The sequence below is a fragment of the Glandiceps talaboti genome, chromosome 4 (assembly GCF_964340395.1).
Source record: "Glandiceps talaboti chromosome 4, keGlaTala1.1, whole genome shotgun sequence".
In the NCBI taxonomy this organism is placed as follows: Eukaryota; Metazoa; Hemichordata; class Enteropneusta; family Spengelidae; genus Glandiceps; species Glandiceps talaboti.
The window spans coordinates 10,684,587-10,705,575 of NC_135552.1; the positions used below are offsets into that span (position 1 = coordinate 10,684,587).

Below are 20,989 nucleotides of genomic sequence, written 5' to 3' on the forward strand. Positions count from 1 at the left end.
TTTCACTGTTAGTGTTTATTCACTGTTGGTGTTTATTTCACTGTTGGTGTTTATTTCACTTAGTGTTTATTTCACTGTTAGTGTTTATTTCACTGTTGGTGTTTATTTCACTGTTGGTGTTTATTTCACTGTTAGTGTTTATTTCACTGTTAGTGTTTATTCACTGTTGGTGTTTATTTCACTGTTGGTGTTTATTTCACTTAGTGTTTATTTCACTGTTAGTGTTTATTTCACTGTTGGTGTTTATTTCACTGTTAGTGTTTATTTCACTGTTGGTGTTTATTTCACTGTTAGTGTTTATTTCATTGTTGGTGTTTATTTCACTGCTGTTTAGTTCATCACTGTATACTTCATCACTGTTGTTTACTTCACTGCTGTTGTTTACTTCACTGCTGTTGTTTACTTCACTAGTTGTTTATTTCACTGCTGTTGTTTACTCCACTGCTGTTGTTTACTCCACTGCTGTTGTTCGCTTCACTGCTGTTGTTTACTCCACTGCTGTTGTTTACATCACTCCTGTTGTTTACTCCACTGCTGTTGTTTACTTCATAGGTTTTTTTGCTGTTGTTTACTTCACTAGTTGTTTATTTCACTGCTGTTGTTTACTTCATAGGTTTTTTACTTTGTTGTTTACTCCACTGCTGTTGTTTACTCCACTGCTGTTGTTCACTTCACTGCTGTTGTTTACTCCACTGCTGTTGTTTACTTTGCTCCTGTTGTTTACATCACTCCTGTTGTTTACTCCACTGCTGTTGTTTACTTCATAGGTTTTTTACTCCACTGCTGTTGTTTACTTCATAGGTTTTTTACTCCACTGCTGTTGTTTACTCCACTGCTGTTGTTCACTCCACTGCTGTTGTTCACTTCACTGCTGTTGTTTACTCCACTGCTGTTGTTTACTTTGCTCCTGTTGTTTACATCACTCCTGTTGTTTACTTCACTGTGGTTGTTTACAATTCAATTCAATTTATTGTATTAGGTCTCTTGACCAATGAGCACACCGTTAAATAACAGTACAAAATGACATAACAACAGAGCAACTATACAACAGCATGTTTAAGTGCTGAAATAATTTGACACAAAATCCCAACAAGGTTGGAGAAGGTACAAATGAAAATCAAAAGAATGAATGAATACACCAATCAATCAATCAACAATCAATAAATCAATCAATAGTTGTCAAATCTAATTTTGAACGCTTTGTAAATAAACATAGCAAGATTTCTTGTTTGTCTCACTTTGCATGAATTAAGTAATTGAACAAATTTAAACATATTTGGAAACTTCCAGAAATATTCGGGAATTAAATCTTTTCATAAATTAGTATATCTCTGCTGTTATTTACTTTACTGTTGTTTACGTCACTTGTTTTTTCACGTACATGTACTTCTATCTGTACTTTGCTGTTGTCTTCTTCTTTACTGTACTACTAGTTACTTCTGTTGATTTGTTCGCTAATATTGTTTACTTCACTGTCGTTTTGTTTACTTCATTGTCATTGTTAATGTTTACATGTTTGTGTGTACCAAAAATGTGTACATGTACTTAGGCCGCCATGCCTTGTTTATGTTGAGAGTTGTTTTTGACGTTTTAGTAACAGGTGTATTTAGACATAATTATTGACATAATAATAGTGTTGCCATGGAAACAACAATATATTACATCATTGAGGACGAGATTTGTGTTTATCTCCAAAGTGTAACAAAACAAACCATTAAGTCAGAAGAAAAAAAATCTAAGCTTTACCGTATTGAAGTAATAAACATCCTGTATATTCCATCAGTACTTGAAAATCACATGATTTATTGTACAATGTACTTTCCTTTTAAAATGTTGTACAGTGTGTCTAAAAATAGAGGAGTGCAACTGACTTCAGGCATTATTTAAATAATGGTTTGAACATAAATTTGCGCCATTAAGATGAATAGTTGTTCCAACATAATTATTTATTTCCAGTTGAAAATAGATTCCTATGAAAGAACAGGAAAGACAGTAACAGGTACCGCAATCCCAAATACTAGATTGATTATACCTTCTTGGCATGTACTAAACTGCTCGAGGGCAGTACAGTACAGTGGCCTGCTTTAAGGGGTGTGTGGCCAGTGCCGGAAACCCCAGGCCCCATTATTGACCCACTTTGACCAAAAATCAATACCCCATTTTAGACCATTACAGGTTTTTAAAAGCTGATAGTTTAGACCTAAATACATTTTCCTTAGAAGGCAACATTTTGGCGTAGTTAATGACAGTTATGATTTTGTAAAGGACAATGAACAAAATTTTAATTAGACCAAGCAAAATTGAAAATAATGCTTAAGTGGACCCTGTTTTAGACTCTTCAGCTGGAAAAAAACAGCAGATCCCATTTTAGACCAAAGGGCTTGAAAATGCACCCCCAAAGTGAAAGGGCAGCACATATACATATACTCAAATACGCCCCCCCCCCCTACCTCCCGGCTAAAATGCTACCTTCAGACCACGCCTCCTCCCCCCCTTTTTTATGACTTAAGTTATTCAGTGGTAAGGAGTGTCCTAGAGGTACTGCCGGTCAATGCACTCACTGTACAACAATCAACAGACAAGGGGCTGATTTGCATACCTTTGCTTTGTGGACATATGGCCTCAGTGATTGGACAAAACGGTTATGAGACCTAGTTGAGCGAGTCATAAATACATAGGACATACGTCGTTTGGAGATAATCCACTATAGGGTTGACATGTGTATTGTACATGTACTGAACTGATCAGACTGCTACATATTGCTATTATCAGGAGCTGACGACTACTTGGCGTAAAGTGGCAAAACTTTCTGAATAACTTCGTAATTTTGCAGCTAAAATTTAGGTAAGTAAAAATTGCAGTTTCAAAGAAGAAATTGAGTCTCATGTTGGTCAGCTTTGTATTTATTTTAACTTTTTGTTAAAAAAAAGTTAGGAGTTAAAAAGTTAACATCAAACTCGGGATATGCAAAACTTTTGTGTGTTTTAATCGCTATGGAGATTGAACCAAATTTTTGGCATTTGTTACAAAATTTTTGTAATTTTGTTTAATATAACTTTTTTTTAGGTTAATAGTGGACTTTCACAGCTATACTTCAGAGTTGAAAAAATCAATTAATGTATTTTTCATGATTATCTGTAGCTATATACCTAAACAAAAACCATTACCAGAAAACAAATTCCTTTGCCATACATCATAATAGATTGAATTTATAAGAAAATAGTAAGATAAGACCTTAAAAGTGATTAATGGACTTCTGAACTGAGACAGTAGATTATTTACTTGTACCTATAAGTACACTGTATATTTAGGATAAATCAATCAACGTTCTTCAGCTGTTATTGTGCATACAGTCGGTGTATACAGTTGAATGGCATGGACTTGTCCTGTGGTGCCAAGAAAACACCATTTTACTGACAATAAGGTAGTTGTTATAATCTTCTATTATGATGATGAGAAATAAAAAGTCAAGGTTTGGTGGCCGAGGTTTGTAGGCTTATGAGAATGCGCACGTTTATCATTGTCACCCTTGAGCTATAGTTTTCACTATATATATGCTCATACAGCAACGAAGGAATGAGCCATTAGAATACGGGTTATGACCTTGAATAAGGCCAAGGCCTTAACTTTTTTTTTTTAGTTCACTTGCATGTTGTTTGATAGTCAATGATTTGTGCTTTCATGATTTGTTTTGACAATTGTAATACAAACAAATGTACAACCAAATGTTAGCGGCTTAAATCATCTTTTCTGACCTGCTTTCAGTGGCAGCTAGCCTAAAGCAAAGTTTGAAGAGTTAAAGGCAGGTTGTCTGTCTGTCTGTCTGTCAACTTTTTGTATTTTCAACTTCTGCTCTGAAAGCAGTTGTCAGGTTGCATTGATATTGTGTGTATGTGCCTACAGGAAGGCTTTTCAGATTTATTCATTGGAAAATGACATCTTTTATTCTCCATTTTTATGAATTTTTTCATTATTTTTGGACAACATTATATTTTCGACATTCTTTTTGAAACTGTTCCTCACTTTGGTTTGATATTTGGTATGTACATAATAAGTTCCTAGTGTTGAGAATATTCAGTTACAGAAAGATGATATCTTTTTCTATTTTCTATCCATTTTTTCAGTATTTTTGGTCAAAAGTTTGTGAGTGAATCACCATTGGTGATTGTAACCAATGGTGATTGTAACCCTTGGTGATTGTAACCACTGGTGATTGTAACCCTTGGTGGTTGTATACCCAGTGGTGATTATAACCACATAAGTTGAAATGTTGAGGAGTATTATGTCTTTGATGAAAGCTTGTTATTTACTATAATGACCAAGCACTTTAGCAAATTATCTTTTTGATAAAACTTTATCCAACCCTTCTCCTCCGCATCATCATTTTGGGAAAACTTTGGTTTCTCATCACAGAAACAGGATTAAAAAGTATACCAGTTTTTTAGAATTTTAAACTCTCATCTCTTTTAAACTCTTGTGAATCATAATGAAAGCCCTCATCCTAACACTACCAGAAACTTTTATGATAATTAATCTTTATTTATACTGGATAGTTCTCCCAAAGAAGTCCAGTGAGGGCTATCCCTCATGGGTTCAGTGTTAATGCAGGAGGAAACCGGGGAAAATCTGCATAACTGAACGACACTATTCTTCTTACTTACAGTGTGGAAAATTTAATCAAACCCCAGGTTTCGAACCCCGGCCACAGTGGTAAGAGGCAAGTGGTTTAACCACTAACACCAATAACCCATTTTAATTAGTGATTTTGAACATCTGTGGTGTGTTTTCAAAAGACAAGTCTCAATTCAATTTGCGAAGTACCCCTCAGTGCAAGGCATTTCTCTATTAACATTCCTTAATTGTAATGAAGCACTCCAGTTAGAATCAAGACCCCAAACCACATGTACTTAAAAAGACTACCAGTAGTAGCATTTTTCTTACTTAACACATCCCCTTCAATTAGAATGAAGCACTCCAGTCGCAGACCCAACCCAAATCCTGTGTATAATATAGCCACTGGTACAGTAGTAGGTTTTTTTTCAAAGTGATCTATCATCTAAATAACTCAGTAAGGCTATCAAAGAAACGTAACACCTGACAACAAAGAGCTATCGTGACTGATCAAGGCAAATAGGTTAAGAGTTGCCATAAGTAGAAACATAAAACCATGGGCAGACTTTAGATAACAAATTGTATGCCTTACAATGTCCCTGGCAGTAGTGTCCTCTGGTAGTTCTTGTCACAATGGCCTTTAGAACTAAACTAGGGCTTTTATGACCCTGATGATGGAGTCGTGAATTATGCTAGTGGCGGGAATTAAGTTGCCAGTTCAAGCCTCACCACTGCCAGTTGTTTCAGATATGCCCTTTAATACACAAAGATGAAACCAGGACCCCGGTCACTGACTCCAAGTCAACTCAGCTGACCACTGTAGGACATTGACATTATGCAAATTTTGTACTTATGCAAATTTTGTACTTACAGATGCTACAGTGGATTGTAATTTGTATAGGCACGCTCTTCAGAGAGTTGAGAAAGTATAAACAGTCATTCTCCTATATAGGTTTATATGCGACCTATACGGAGAATAAACCACATTGAGTAGTGTGGGAAGTAGGATATAGAAATGTTCATAGATATAGAATTAGTTAGGTATTAAAAAGGAGATCCCCAAGAATTCCTGTTGATTTAAGATTTTGTAGAAGATGTGAATTTATATGTAGTTGATGTTGAGATGCATTTTATTTTAGAATGTTCAATTTTCAGTATACAAAGAAAAAAATTGTTTGAAGAATGTGATGTAACAATCAGTAGTATTAATAGAAATTTATCTTTAAGTATTTATCCAATACCATCTTCCTCGTGCCAATTTTTTTGAAAACATGTGGTTATTAACGTGTTAGTGTTAGAGAGAAAAAATTGTTGTTGTTGTTGTTGTTGTTGTTATTAATATTGTTGTTGTTTACCACACTGTATTCACTGACGATACAGTTGTGTAATAAAGTTATTATTATTATTATTAATATTCAAATTATAAATATTAATCAGCAGATATTCTAGGTACATGCATGTGTGTCATATAAATTTTGCATTATTTACACAAAGTCTATTCCCATTTGGAAAAGAAAGGTAGTGTGGTTCGAATAATGTTCTTTGACTTTAGTAGCGCATTTAACACAATCCAGCCCCATCTCTTACCAGAAAGATTAACGAAAATGTCCGTTAATCCATCCACTATTCTATGGATTATTAATTACTTGACAGGCCGCCCACAGTTTGTCCGTGTACAGAATCTAGTTTCAGGTAATTTATACACAGATACAGGTGTGCCTCAAGGCACTGTACTTTCCCCATTTTTATTTTCATTGTATACAGCGATTCCCGCCATACCGATGACACCTGTGCTCTTCAGAAATTTGCAGATGACTCAACTTTGACTGGGTTTATTCAGAATGACGATGATACTATGTATAGAGAGGAAGTCGGTAATTTCGTCCAATGGTGTGACAGAAATTTTCTGTATTTGAATGTCAGCAAGTGGAAGGAGCTGGTTATAAATTTTAAGGAAAAAGTCAACAGCAATTACACCTATTTATATCAATGATAAAGAGGTTGAGATGGCTCATTCATATAAGTATCTTGGTATGGGAATTGATGGAAAACTAAATTGGAGAGAAAATTACTGAAAATTTGTTCCAAAAATATAACTCCCGTATGTACTGCCTTCGTAAATTGCGATCCTGACATCAGTCGTGACTTTCTGAGTAATTTCTACACATCTGTTGTGGGCAGTGTCTTGTTTTTTGGTGTTGTGTGTTGGGGAGGGAATTTGAATAAACAATTGAAAGGTGGCATAGATAAGATTGTTAAGAGAGCGGGTTCTGTGCGGTAAAAGACGAGAAATTTGAAGAGATACTAGTATACAATAAGAGAGTTTTGAAAACGCTGTTAACAATTGTAGAGAATGACCGTCATCCTTTGTATTCCACTTTTTGTGAATGTAAGAGCACTTTTAGTAAACGATTGAATTTACCAAAGATTACAACTGAGCGCTTCAGGAATTCTTTTTTACCACAGGCAATAAGAATTTTTAATGACCAGTGTTGAGCTGCAGTGCAGTGATCTTGTGGGTTTGAGTTTTAAATTATTGTAGCTGTTTAAATTTAACATTACATGTATGTGTATCTTGTTGTGTATCTGGTATAATTGTACAGTTGTATTATTTTTGTATTTTGTGGCATTGTTGTACATACTGCTGGCAGTTTCCCAATTTCCCCTTGTGGGAAAAATAAAGTATTTATTATTATTATAATTATTATTATTATTATTATAAATACAAAATCATAGATTGAGATGTCATTCAAAAACTCAATGTGTACTAATTAACATACCTGACTGTGCTGCATTGTCAAAATTTCCACTCAGGTCAATCAAAATGACATTTTACTTTAGAGGCAAGACTTGTTGCCCATTCCAAGATGCATTATTCTTCCCCCATACAATGCTGTGTATTCTGTATGCACCGGAGGGGGTGGGAGGGGAGGGGGTTGCATGGCTATGCAGTGGTTAAATCCTGACTGCACTGTAGTAAAATCCTTGTTTGTCATTACTGGCGTTTAGTCTTTTTTAGCTCCGCTGTCAGCGAAAGCTGAAAGCGTAGCTTTAGGTATAGGTGGGTATTGAGGTATAGAGAGTAGAGTGAATCATAGGTGTCCGTCAAACTTTTATATTTTTACTATCTACTCCATAAGTGACAGTCGGAATTCTTCGATATTTGGTGTGCATGTTCCCTGGGGGGAGGCTATTCAGATTTGTTCATGCCAAGTTGATCTGTGCCATTTTCAATTTTTTATGATTTTTTTTCATAAAAGTCATTTTCATCAACTCCTTGAAAACCTCTTATTAGATTGCTTTGATATCTGGCGTGTTGATGCGCAGGGGGTAGCTTACTCAGATTTGTTAATTTCAAGTCAGCACATCCTCATTTTTATTTGTTATGATTTTTTTTTTGTAATTTGAAAAAAAAATGAATATGTTAATGAGCATAATGACCGACGCCATATTGGAAATCAGTCGACGAGACTTTAAGTAAACTGCCACTTTTCAAAAGACACTATTGACGTCAAACAAGCAATGTAATATGTGCTATAGTCATAACTCTACGCATTGGGCGCCCAAATGACAAGCGTTTGTTCGAAACAGGGTTGTAAACTTCAAATCCAATTCTGCACCCTTCTACATTATCAGCCAATCCGCAACATCCTCATTTGCATACTCTATCCTGATTCGACCAGAAGCTGAAGGTGACCTCATTCGACCGAGCGATTTTCCACAGCAAGTATCTTGAGTATCAACACAGGACGTTCTTAGTACTCACTAAAATCACACTTCAGACCCACTATAAAAGTGTGATGTTTTCAGATAACATGTAACTTGTGGTTAATTCTATATTGTCGTGCAATTTGGAATGACAGTGAACCAGAATTCAGACAACTTGCGTAAGGAAGGGCATGCCAGGCATGCGGTTGAAGTTTAAATATGGCCGACAGTTCACATGTAAAGTTAAACGACATGAACGTGTCTTGCCTTTCCAAAATGCAAATATTTGGCAAGTAAAAATAATTAAAATAATTACAACTTTAATTTGGCTTCAGACTTTGCATTATGTTTTGCGTATCTTTCCCCGTTTTACATGTAAATCCGAAAAGGTTCTCTCTCATCATGTCATCAGTGTCAGTGATCATACCGCGCGGGGTAGTCCTCGGGTGCACGAATACCTCCGTATGCAAGCAGGACTACGTGCGGGGCTGCTTTGAGTACGAGCGAAGTGAGGCATGTTGAGGTATTTTGTTGAGAATTATAAATATTGCGAAATGTCAAGTACAAGGTTTAAATACAATGGAATGATGAAAAAAATGGCTGAGTCTGCTGACAGGCGCCGGTCACAAAAAACACTGTGAATTAAAATATCAGACGATGTACATGTATGTATTAATCGCCGACAATCCACCCGTATGCACGAGGGACTAACCCGGAAGCAAGTCGTTGTCAGCCATACGTTACAGTGGTAACATCGTCCGAGAAATCGCAGCGTTCAGAGTGTCATTATTCACAGAATTGTTGTTTTCGAGTGAAAACCCGTCTTGAATTGTATAACTCTAACAAATGAAGACATGTCAAGTTATATTTTGAAAGTTGTATCGCTAGTTTGAGACGATTTTCTCACGTACTATAGTACTATCGAGGCTTACTTGGAAGTAGTAGGACCTTCCAGTTCATCGGGAAGTTTAGCCAGTCCGATAATTCTTTCTGGTTTAGTTTACAACACTTTTGATCACGCAGATTTTGTTGTTGTGATGAAAAGAAATTAAAAAAAGATCATTTCAACCATTTCGTTGTGTTTTCTTTGTGAAAGGTAACCGAACATGAACGAGTGTTACCACTGTAACGTATGGCTGAGAATGACTCTCTTCCGGGTACTTGAGATTGTCGCCGTACGGAAACTAAGATGGCGATTAATACATTTCTTCCCTATATATATCTACCACAACTAGAACAAGTTGAATGTTGTTGACTTTGTAAATTTGTTAGAAAATTGAAATTCAAATTGCCTCAAAATTATTTTAGATCCCTAGTTTATTTCATTCTTCATTAAAATTTTCCAGGGTTACAGCTGTAAGACACTGGAATTACTTATAGCCAACCTCAAAATCCTCTTTTTTTCTTTTTCTTGTGTGCATTTCCCAGTCATTTTTTTCTGAGATTTTGTGCAATTTTTCATAACAGTAGATTTTTGTTATAAAATGGTGACTATGGTATAAAAGTACAATACATTACCAACTTCTGTGTAAAATGTGTTTTATAGTGAGACATCATATGAAACCACTAACCACTTTATTGCATCGCTAAAACAAAACTGCATAGTGACTCGAAGAGCTGAAGACCTGAACCACTTCTACATGTCACCAAAATAAAAAATTAAATTAAAAAAAAAACAGCGGAGCTATTCTGACCGATAGGTCGCTTGTTCTGTAAAATTATTCGCAAGTAAAGAGGTCAACATGTCTTTCCCTCATTTCATGATGAAAATCGTATTCAACCTGAAAATTGACTATAGAGAAGGGAGCGTCCTATGCCATGAGGCTTATCTCAACATTTTTTTTGGAAAATATGAAAATGAAGGCATATTTTTAATCAGAAAATGAACAGATATGGCAAAACAAAATTGCATGGTCCTACATTTTATATTTACTACACAGAAGTCAGTCAGTCAACACTCACTCTTTCATCTCTAGAGGACAGTGAAACAGAATTTGCATTAATCTAGTTTTATGATTCTAGGTTTTTTTGTTTGTTTTTATTTCACAGGCACCATGTTGAATCTCATCCTGCTGTGCGTTATCATCTTCATTCTGTATTGCATCGTTGATTGGTTGCTAAGGTTACCAGTCATCCAAGGCATCCCCTCTAAATATGTACTGATCACAGGATGCGACACAGGATTTGGTAACCAACTAGCCGTGAGATTAGATAAAAAGGGGTTTAATGTCATAGCAGCGTGTCTGACGGACCGAGGAGCAAATGAATTGAAGAATGTGACAACAGAAAGGTTGAAAACTGTGAAAATGGATGTTACCAGTAGCAACAGCATAAAACAAGCCTATTTAGAAGTGAAAAGGTTTCTCCCTGAAAATACAGGTAACTCAAAAGTCTAAGTTTCTTTTATTTTATTTTATTGACGCTCTTCTGAGACCAGAATACCTTTTAGTGCACAGACATTGTTAGAGGTAGGATAGTTTGAGTTAAGGGGTACGACTTTTGTCGTAAATTTTTAGTTTTGAGTTAAGGGGTACAACTTCTGTCGAGAATTTTTAGTTTGAGTTAAGGGGTATGATTTATGTCATGAATTTTAAGTTTGAGTTAAGGGATACGACTTCTGTTGGGAATTTTTAGTTTAAGTTAAGGGATACGACTTCTGTTGGGAATTTTTAGTTTAAGTTAAGGGATACGACTTCTGTTGGGAATTTTCAGTTTGAGTTAAGGGGTATGATTTATGTCATGATTTTTTAGTTTGAGTTAAGGGGTATGATTTATGTCATGAATTTTTAGTTTGAGTTAAGGGGTATGAGTCTATGACTTCTGACGTAAAACTAATTTCTTACAAAAGGCATAAGTCAAGATACCAACACATACAAAAAAATGTGTGTGAATGCATGTGTTTGTGTGTGTGCTGATATGTATGTGTGTGTGCGTGTGTGTGTGTGTGTGTGTGTGTGTGTGTGTGTGTGTGTGTGTGTTATATATGATTATTGGCACTATTTTTGAAAACGACTTTCTTCATCAAAAAGCAGACCATTTAAGACATAAAGATTATTTTTGTGTAATAACTATCTCATTATTTTGACAGGCCTTTGGGGAGTTGTGAATAATGCAGGTGTGACATCATTAGGAGGACCATGTGATTGGCATAGGAGAGAACACTATGAGAAATGTTTTAGTGTTAATGTGTTTGGTGTGGTAGATGTCACTATAACATTTCTTCCACTTCTAAAGAAGGCTCAAGGTAGAATAGTCAACGTGTCTAGTATAGTTGGACGCTTGGCAGTATCTGGGCCGTATTCCATGTCCAAATTTGGAGTCGAGTCTTTCTCAGATGGTCTCAGGTAAGATCATTTCAGAACATTTTTTGCTAATCCTAAAGTGCCGACAAGCTTACCATGGTGTTTGCTCTGGACATTTTAGATATTTTATGTATATAAAGAAACCACAACTACGTCAAGAATTATACAAAATTGATTGTAGATTTGGTGTATAATATCCTTAGACAATGACTGTCAGTGTGAGATAAAATAAAACGTGACATTCAAATATCACATTTACTCATTAGGGGAAACTATTTAACATGTCAAAGGTCATGGTTTCATTTACATCAACTGAAATGATGGAACTGTTAGCACTATAGGTCCCTGCTACAATTAACAGTAATTATGGGGGGGGGGGGGGGATTATTGCCTGATACAATGTTGTATGTTTATATCATAGACATAAGAAACTCAATTGGATGCTCATCACAATCAACAATCTTTATTGCAGCAAATGTAGTTTTAAAAAAAATAAATAAACTTTAGTTTCTTTGTTTATGTAGACATACAATTTGTCTACCCGGATATCTACAAAGCAAATGCCACAATCTGTGAGTAAATCTGCAACCATTGTATTTCACAGCAATCTAGTGACAGTTGTGAAATAATTCCCCAAAGTTGATCAGTTTCTCAAAAATCTTTGATTAATTTTCGCAAATAACTTTGATCAGCGTTTTTGATAAGTTGACTAATAAACTCAGTTCCCAGAAATATTTTTGACTACTTTCAAAGAATTTCTTTGAAGAACTGTTATGTTACCTTTTGATTTGCAGAACATTTGATCACTTTCTTTGAAGAAGTTTGCAACTTTCCAAAAGACTTTTTGATCAGCTTCATCAAAGAACTTTGTAACTTTTGAAAAGAACTTTGATCACTTTCTGTAAAGAAATGTGTTAATTCAATAATTTAGGTTTTTTTAAAAAAAACTTAGCCAATAAATCTAAAAACAAAAAAGCTGTTTCCAATAACCTGACCAACCCTTTTTAAAAAATTTAAAAAGTAATATATAATAAAATTCCGACCTACTTATTGTATTTTCTGAAGTCACGTTATCGGAAAGCAAACATTTTATTTTTATTTTGCCTATTATAATGTGAAAAATATAGCAATTTTTTTCAACTTTTTTACAAATCTTTCATTCTTTCTACTTTTTTCAATAGGGTTAGTATGAAATGTTTTGGTTTATCTGTTAGTATTATTGAGCCAGGATTTTTCAAAACAAACATTGTCTCTGAAAGCAATATGATTGTTCCAATGAAAAATATGTGGAATGAATTAACTCCTGAAGTCCAAGAAGAATATGGAAAAGAGTGTTTTGATGCATGTGAGTATTAGCCTATAAAAGGTATACAAAGTCGTACATACTACCAAAATCAAGAGAGTATAGAGTTTCAGTTTAAATAGTCAGCACGGTGTTTTGATGCATGTGAGTATGAGCCTTTAAAAGGTATACAAAGTTGTACATACTACCAAAATCAAGAGAATATAGAGTTTCAGTTAGTCAGCACGGTGTTTTGATGCATGTGAGTATGAGCCTTTAAAAGGTATACAAAGTCATACATACTACCAAAATCAAGAGAGTATAGAGTTTCAGTTAGTGAGCACGGTGTTTTGATGCATGTGAGTATTAACCTTTAAAAGGTATACAAAGTCATACATACTACCAAAATCAAGAGAGTATAGAGTTTCAGTTAGTGAGCACGGTGTTTTGATGCATGTGAGTATTAACCTTTAAAAGGTATACAAAGTCATACATACTACCAAAATCAAGAGAGTATAGAGTTTCAGTTAGACAGCACGGTGTTTTGATGCATGTAAGTATTAATCTTTAAAAGGTATACAAAGTCATACATACTACCAAAATCAAGAGAGTATAGAGTTTCAGTTAGTGAGCACAGTGTTTTGATACATGTGAGTATTAACCTTTAAAAGGTATACAAAGTCATACATACTACCAAAATCAAGAGAGTATAGAGTTTCAGTTACCGGTAGTCAGCACAATGTTTTTTATGTATCTCACACAAGGTTATTAGTTACTAACCAAAATACTTGACTGTAAGATATGTCATGGCACTCTACCCTCAACAGTCTTCTCTATCCGGAGACGTTCGCTGGTCCCTGAGTTATCAAGTGATGTATCAGTTCGTGTGAGACTGCAGGTAACTATAGTAATTGCCATCTTGGATCTGCCATATTGAATTACCATGGGATATGCATACAGTTCCACCACTCTTTGCAGTATATTTTTGGTCGGTCAGTCATCTCAGCCAAAGAAAGCACAAGATATGATTACTAGTTACCTGCGAATTGCGAATGTACGCAATGGGCACAAGGACCAGCGAATCCGAAGAGATTGACTGATGTGTGAGCTAGGGTGCCCTGTCATGTTGTACACATCATGTCACTCCACCCTCACTGGCCTGCTCTATCCTGAAAGGGGTTGACCGATGTTTGAGGGTGCCCTGTCACAGTGTACCTAACAGACTACCAAAATACAGACACTGCAGATAATATAATTTATAAAATGATAATGTTATTTCACTGTGAATGCGAATCAACATCACTGGCGGATGTGACAAGGCAGATTCAAACGCAAAACTGTTTATTTTTGTGTTCACAGTGAGATAAAATATAACACTTCATATGTATGCACACTATGAAGGTCTGTTTTTTGATTGACAATTTGTAGCAAAAATCCGTGTGTGAGACATAAAAGTGTTATATCGCGTAAAACTCTATACACTCTTAGTGTTGGTAGTGAGATTACAGATACAGATAAGAGATGACTTGTTCCAAAGTTATTGTTTTGTCTGACAATCTGTGATCTAATAAAGACTGCACCAGGGTTAGTTGATCGCAATATTGTACGAGAACCAAACAAAAGATAGATTCCATTGTAATCTTGTGAAGAGATTACTTGTGATCAACTAACCAATCACTGACATCCTGTATCACTATGGTAACCTTTGATATTCCGTGTTTCATTCTTTCAGTTATTAAACATACGAATAAAGCTGTGGAATGGTGTTCAACAAAGACCTATTTAGTGGTGGATGCCATGGAACACGCATTATCATCAGTTAGGCCAAAGAGAAGATACAGCGTTGGATTAGATGCTAAAGTCTTCTGGATTCCATTGTCTCTTTTGCCTGCCTGGATCAGCGATCCCATTCACATTAAATTGTCTAACTTTCAACTGCCTAAAATGATGAAGACATTAACCGAGAGATAACCAATTTGAAAGTACCAGACTGAGCATATCTATGACAAAGGTGATTATTTTTGCACCAATTTAAATGAGAGATCAAAGAGAAACTATGTCTTCAGAAAAAAATTTGTAACCACCGTTAAAGGGGAAGAATATCTCTTTGTGCAATGTTTTAGTATGGTATGTTTATTAATTAAAATATTTGATTTCTTTCGTACTCCAAGAAAACGGTTTAAATTTATCTTTAACAAACACATTCATATAAAATGCTCAAAAATATGGCCTGTTCCTCATTTATTTAATATAAGAATGGGATAATTATATGATTTCCTTCAAAGAAGAGATTCCCATTTTGGTATCTTTGGAATATACTGTTTGTCACAACATGGCCGCCAGGTCCCTTCATGTGTGCAGGAATCAAAGGTCAGGTCAGGTCAAGCCAGGTCAGGTCAGGTCAGGTCAAGTCAGGATTACTACAGTTAGGCAAATCTACATTTCTAACCTCAGGGAGTATGAATTCTATATCATAAACTTATCATTATAATTTATTGTATTGTGTAGGTATAATGATATGAAAATACACAGGGAAGTCATTATAATAAGAAAATACACACGGAAGTCATTATTAAGTTTTGAAGATTTTAATAGGTACTCAATGCAATCCTGATTACAATCTGATGTAGTGAATATGGCTCTATTTCATTAATATACACTTCTATTTCCTTTGTTTGTTGATTTTGTTGTTCCAAAAATTGTCTCTTAATTTCTGCCATCTGACCGATTACCATGAGCTCACATTCAGATCTTGCACATACTCGTAGCCAATCAAAATCCCACCTTAATAGAGTTGATACTACAGGATTGAAGTTGAAAACAAACTGACACATCAAAACAAGAACAATGTATTGTTGTCTGGACTCAAGCTCTGTTCGAACAGAGTGTGCTGAGGTACTGTCCGATAAGTTTTCAGTGTATTAAGCCACATGCTCATTGGTAGAGTGGGTCGACATGTCAGATTTGAACATTAAATCCTATTAAGTCAGTCAGATGTAGAGAGAAAGTGACCATATTTAAACATATAAGACAGCAGACTTTATTCAAACAAAAGACAGGTAATGATAATAATAATAATAGTGAATAAAAAGCCACTCACTACATCAGATATTTATCAGGTACGCAATCCTATCCATAGACATATAAATTGTCTGTCTAGGGGTGAAAATTGAATTTTTTTTTGTAAATTCGTAAATTTTGTTGTGTTATATGCAACAACATATGATGTAGTTGGTCATGTGATCAAGTTCTGCATGCAGTAAAGCTCAGTGGTCGTGAGTTGTGACATCTTCAGTACACATCTCAAAATCTGTTGTGTGTGGCGAACAGGATGATTTGAATGACCCCTGCTCTTTACAGCAACAAAGGACAGAAAGAGAAGTAAATTAGTACATAGAACATATCAAACCATTGATATTATCTTGCGATTACAAAACATGATGCCTGGAAAAAAATCATGAAACTTTTGATCTTTATTGTCAAACTCTTGTTTGTAAACATCCCAAAACATATGGGCACCGAAGATGTGCAGCGCACGATCCCCCTGAGCATTTAACCCAAATTTTGACTAACAGAGGTTGTAAAAAAGTAGTCGGTTTGTACAGAAATTGATATAAGTTTAAATTTACTTCCATAAAGAGTGAATCATTGAGTTTTTAATCGACAAATGAATACTGGTACTAATGCTCAAAACATATTATTGTTTTCTTGTTAAAGTTGTACCATTTTACATGGTGATTCGTTGATTGTTTATTATTAATTAATTAATTCAATAACGCACAAAAAAATTGTTAATTTAACTATAAAGATAATTTTTAACCATGATTATAATTCTCTTGTTTGATAAAAACCATTTTCTCAGGCTTCATACATTCCAGTTAATTAAAGTCACATTGGTCGTCTGATGTGCATATATGAATGAAGCACTTTTTGAAATGATGTGTTGGTAAAGAAAATATGCCACGTACATTGCTTACTAGCTGATCCCAAATTCGAACCATTACATTGAATTTTTACTTATTTGCATGCTGGATGAGTTCACTTTAGAAAACTTCTTTTATAAATTATGTAAATTTCTTCTCAGCCAGCCCAAGTGAACTCTGACTTTATGCAAATTAGGCTGAATTCAACATGGTGGTTGGAACCTTAGACCTTTTTTTAGTGGTCTGAGTTGGACGTTACGAGACTACCACCAAGGGCATGTTCAGGATTAAAACCATTTGTAGTTTGTTAGCCAGCCTGTCAACTGTGCTAGCTCTTGTCAACTATGAGAGTAAGCATAGTCACAAATCAGCATAGTCAAAGAATAACGATTCGCAAACACTTTTTCTCATGGACCTGCCCATTGTGTTCTCATACAAAATGGCTGAACACGGTTTTGATCTGAGCGGAGTTTTAGACAAAGAGAACTTTAACCCCGATCCAAGTTCCTGTTACAGTAAAGAATATGTATCAGTGAACAAGAGTACGGTGTATATAGCCTGTGATGTTTATTGTAATTATGGGATATATGCTGTTAGAACATTATGGCAAATGTTATTTGAGCATCGCTAGTTACTGACTATGTCTTTGCAGCATGGGCTCGCAAGGTATGTTTATCGGGTAACTGCCATATTGTAATAGCCAATTATTTCAAGTATTGTCAAAATAGCATTCATTTCTGATTTATTATAAAGGGTCTCAGTCACAAAGACCTGCATACAAAATATGTCTTGCCGTTCACAACTTTCACTGTGAAGTAAAATATTTCATATAACGATAAATATTAGAATTCTTTCAGGCACCAGAGCTGTGTAGATAATTGTCTAGATTTGAGATTAAAATTCAAATCTTTGGATGGAAAAGGTGTCTTTAAAAAAATAAACATTAATGTATGTCATAGACAATATCTACATCTACTGTCAGTGTGAATGCATGCATGCCTGTATGATTATGATAACATATGTACATACATGTGTATATGTGTGTGTATGTATGTATGTATGTATGTATGTATGTATGTATGTATGTATGTATGTGTGTGTATGTATGTATGTATGTATGTATGTATGTATGTATGTACATGTATGTGTGTGTATGTATGTATGTATGTATGTATGTATGTATGTATGTACGTACGTATGTACGTGTGTGTACATACATATATAGAGGGACTGACTATGTATGTATGTATGTATGTACGTACGTATGTACGTATGTATGTATGTATATGTATGTATGTATGTATGTATATGTATACATGTATGTATGTATGTATATGTATGTATGTATGTATGTATGTATGTATGTATGTATGTATACAAGTATGTATGTATGTACGTATGTATGTATGTATGTATGTATGTATGTATACAAGTATGTATGTATGTATGTATGTATGCATGCATGCATGCATGCATGCATACATGTATGTATGTATGTATGTGTGTGTGTATGTACATGTATGTATGTATGTGTGTGTATGTATGTATGTAGGTATGTATGTATGTATGTATGTATATATGTGTGTATATGTATGTATTTATGTATGTATATGTATGTATGTGTGTATGTATGTATGCATGCATGTATGTATGTGTGTATGTATGTATGTATGTATGTATGTATGTATGTATGTATGTATATTTGTGTATTTAAATAAGTAAATAAAAATGGTATAGTAATAAAATCATACATAGTGCAACCATTTAACTTTATTCCAACAAATTCATGATTTAAAATAAGAGTGAAGGGTCACCCTGTAATCCAGGTTTTTTCAGTTATACCTCATTTCATGGTTGTTGTGAGTTTAATTAATTCTTGTAATAATTCAAAATGTGATATTTGAGAATAAATTATACTAATATTTTAATAACAATTTCAGTATATTATATCAACTAATTGATGATGACTGTACAGAATCTAAAATATACATAGAATAGATATCAGCATGCAAATATCTCAGTCTGTTAATAGTTTTATTTCATAATTATATGTATAAATCTTAGACAGTTGTCATAACTTTTAATTTATTTTTCATCTTGAAAACATTATTTGTGTGTATTTCTTATTTTGTGTACGGATTTTCTACATGCTTTCAGACACCTTAGGGAGCCTTCAGTAATTACAAGTGGGGGGGGGTCCGATTTTGCAAAGTGATTGTCAGAGAAGTTGGGAGAGGGACATAGTTAACTGATACTCGTTGTATTATCTAACTTTGCATTACTTTGTGATTTTTGGCATCCCACCACTGCCACCACTGTACAGTAATATCAGAAAACCATGCACTTAATGAACTGTTATTTGTTGTTGTTGTTGTTGTTGTTGTTGTTGTTGTTGTTGTTGTTGTTGTTATGTAAGGAGAGGAGTGGGGCTCACAGGAGTCTGAAGAATGAAGGGTGAAAAGTGTGGTAAGTTTGGGGATTCCGATTATTTGGTGAAGTAGGGATGGTGACCTCTGTGCAGGCAATGCCCCATGTTTTGATTGAGGGAGGGCCACAGTTTATGCAACAGACCTCTCTCGATTTACCCAGGCGCCCATCCCCCCCCCCTGTAATTTCTGGAGGCTTTCTTAGTTATCTTAGAATGTTTGTCATTTCCACATTTTTATCTACTTAGCATTTCGTGTTATGCAGAGCAGATTTTTTTTAGAGATAGAGTTTTCTTTTACTTTCTTTATCTAAAACTATAAATATATTAACTTTTTATTTTCTGCAGAGAAACACAATAAAACTACTTGTAGTAAATGAAAACGATTGTTGTTGCCATTGTTTGATCGAAATCCAACATTTTGATATTATGTTTAATAGTTGAAGGCGGGTGAAGTGGGGTATAGTAACGTTATGTGCATATGTATCGCGGTTTTGAACACCTCCACCACCACACACACACACACACAAACACACACACACACACACTTTTTTTATCAATTTGTAGACTTTTGACTCTTGATTTTTGTAGGAATTATGTAGTGGTTTGATCCCCTCTTTAAATACATATACGACCTTTGACCCCATATTTTGAACAATGTAATTTCCACGTTGCCGATTTTCAATTTTTTTTCCGACTTTCTTTTTCAACGTCGTGTCCAAGTTGCCAATTTTCAAATTTTCCCAAGACTTTTGACTTCTATTTTCTGACTGAATGTAGACATTTGGACCCTACTTTCTGGCTGAAATGAAATGAAATGAAATGCTGACTTTTGTCCCCATAGTTTTTGAATCTTTGTATTATTTGTTGTTGTAATTTGAATCCACCAGGGTACACCTGGACCCATTGCACCAAGCCAAGTACCCCCCCCCCTCCCGATCATGGAGGGGGGTTGACCACCTAAGTGCTTATTACGTTCAGGTAAAATGTCATGAATATTTAGTGTTCATCTAATACATATACATGTCCCATGATGCAACAGTGGACCAACATGAGAACAAGAAGGTGAATATAGCGTTCAAATTCGGTGTTCCTTGGTAATCGCACGATATATTTATGAGAGGTGAAATCATGAAATGACTCCAAAAACCAAAAGGTTTGAAGAAAACACCTTTATTTCATGGCGTGACACTCCCCTTTAATAGAAATCTACAAAATGAATTAAAACAAGACAGATTATCAAAATCGGTGTACATGCTAACAAAACAGTAAAGAGTTATTTGGAGTGAAGAAAAAATAATAATAGCAAAATATTGGCAAACAGTATAATAAGACAGAATTAAAATAACAAGGTATGAAAACGTTGGCACGCCAGGACTAATCTGAAATATGACGTAAACAACAAATAACAAAACATAGCATCGACCTAATCGTGGCTGTACATACGAATTCACAATCATTAATCTTGCTTAAATTTGAACAGCTGTGACAGGTCAACTGAGGTTGATCTTTTGTATTAAAGCACCCAGCAACTTGCAAATATTGCATTTAAATGATTCCAAAAAAAAACAGCTACTAGTATTTGTATAGAAGAATAGGAGAAATGTACTGTTCTTTGGACATTTTAGAAGCTCAGGATTATAGCAAAATGTCGTCATATTGACTGACGCTGTTCTAGTTCAACAAATGTTGTCACTATGATTGATTTTTTTTTTCCAAAAAAAATCAAAGTGAAGTG

The 20,989-nt window shown here is 34.8% G+C and overlaps 1 protein-coding gene across 1 annotated transcript; it reads left to right on the forward strand.

The window, feature by feature from the left end:
- The first annotated feature begins 2,718 nt into the window (after positions 1-2,718).
- LOC144434147 (retinol dehydrogenase 7-like) lies at positions 2,719-14,874 on the forward strand. Its single transcript, XM_078122601.1, has 5 exons — positions 2,719-2,844; positions 10,369-10,698; positions 11,408-11,663; positions 12,803-12,966; positions 14,636-14,874. The coding sequence occupies exons 2-5, from the start codon at positions 10,374-10,376 to the stop codon at positions 14,872-14,874; spliced, it is 984 nt and encodes a 327-aa protein (XP_077978727.1). The 5' UTR covers positions 2,719-2,844; positions 10,369-10,373.
- Positions 14,875-20,989: the final 6,115 nt, after the last annotated feature.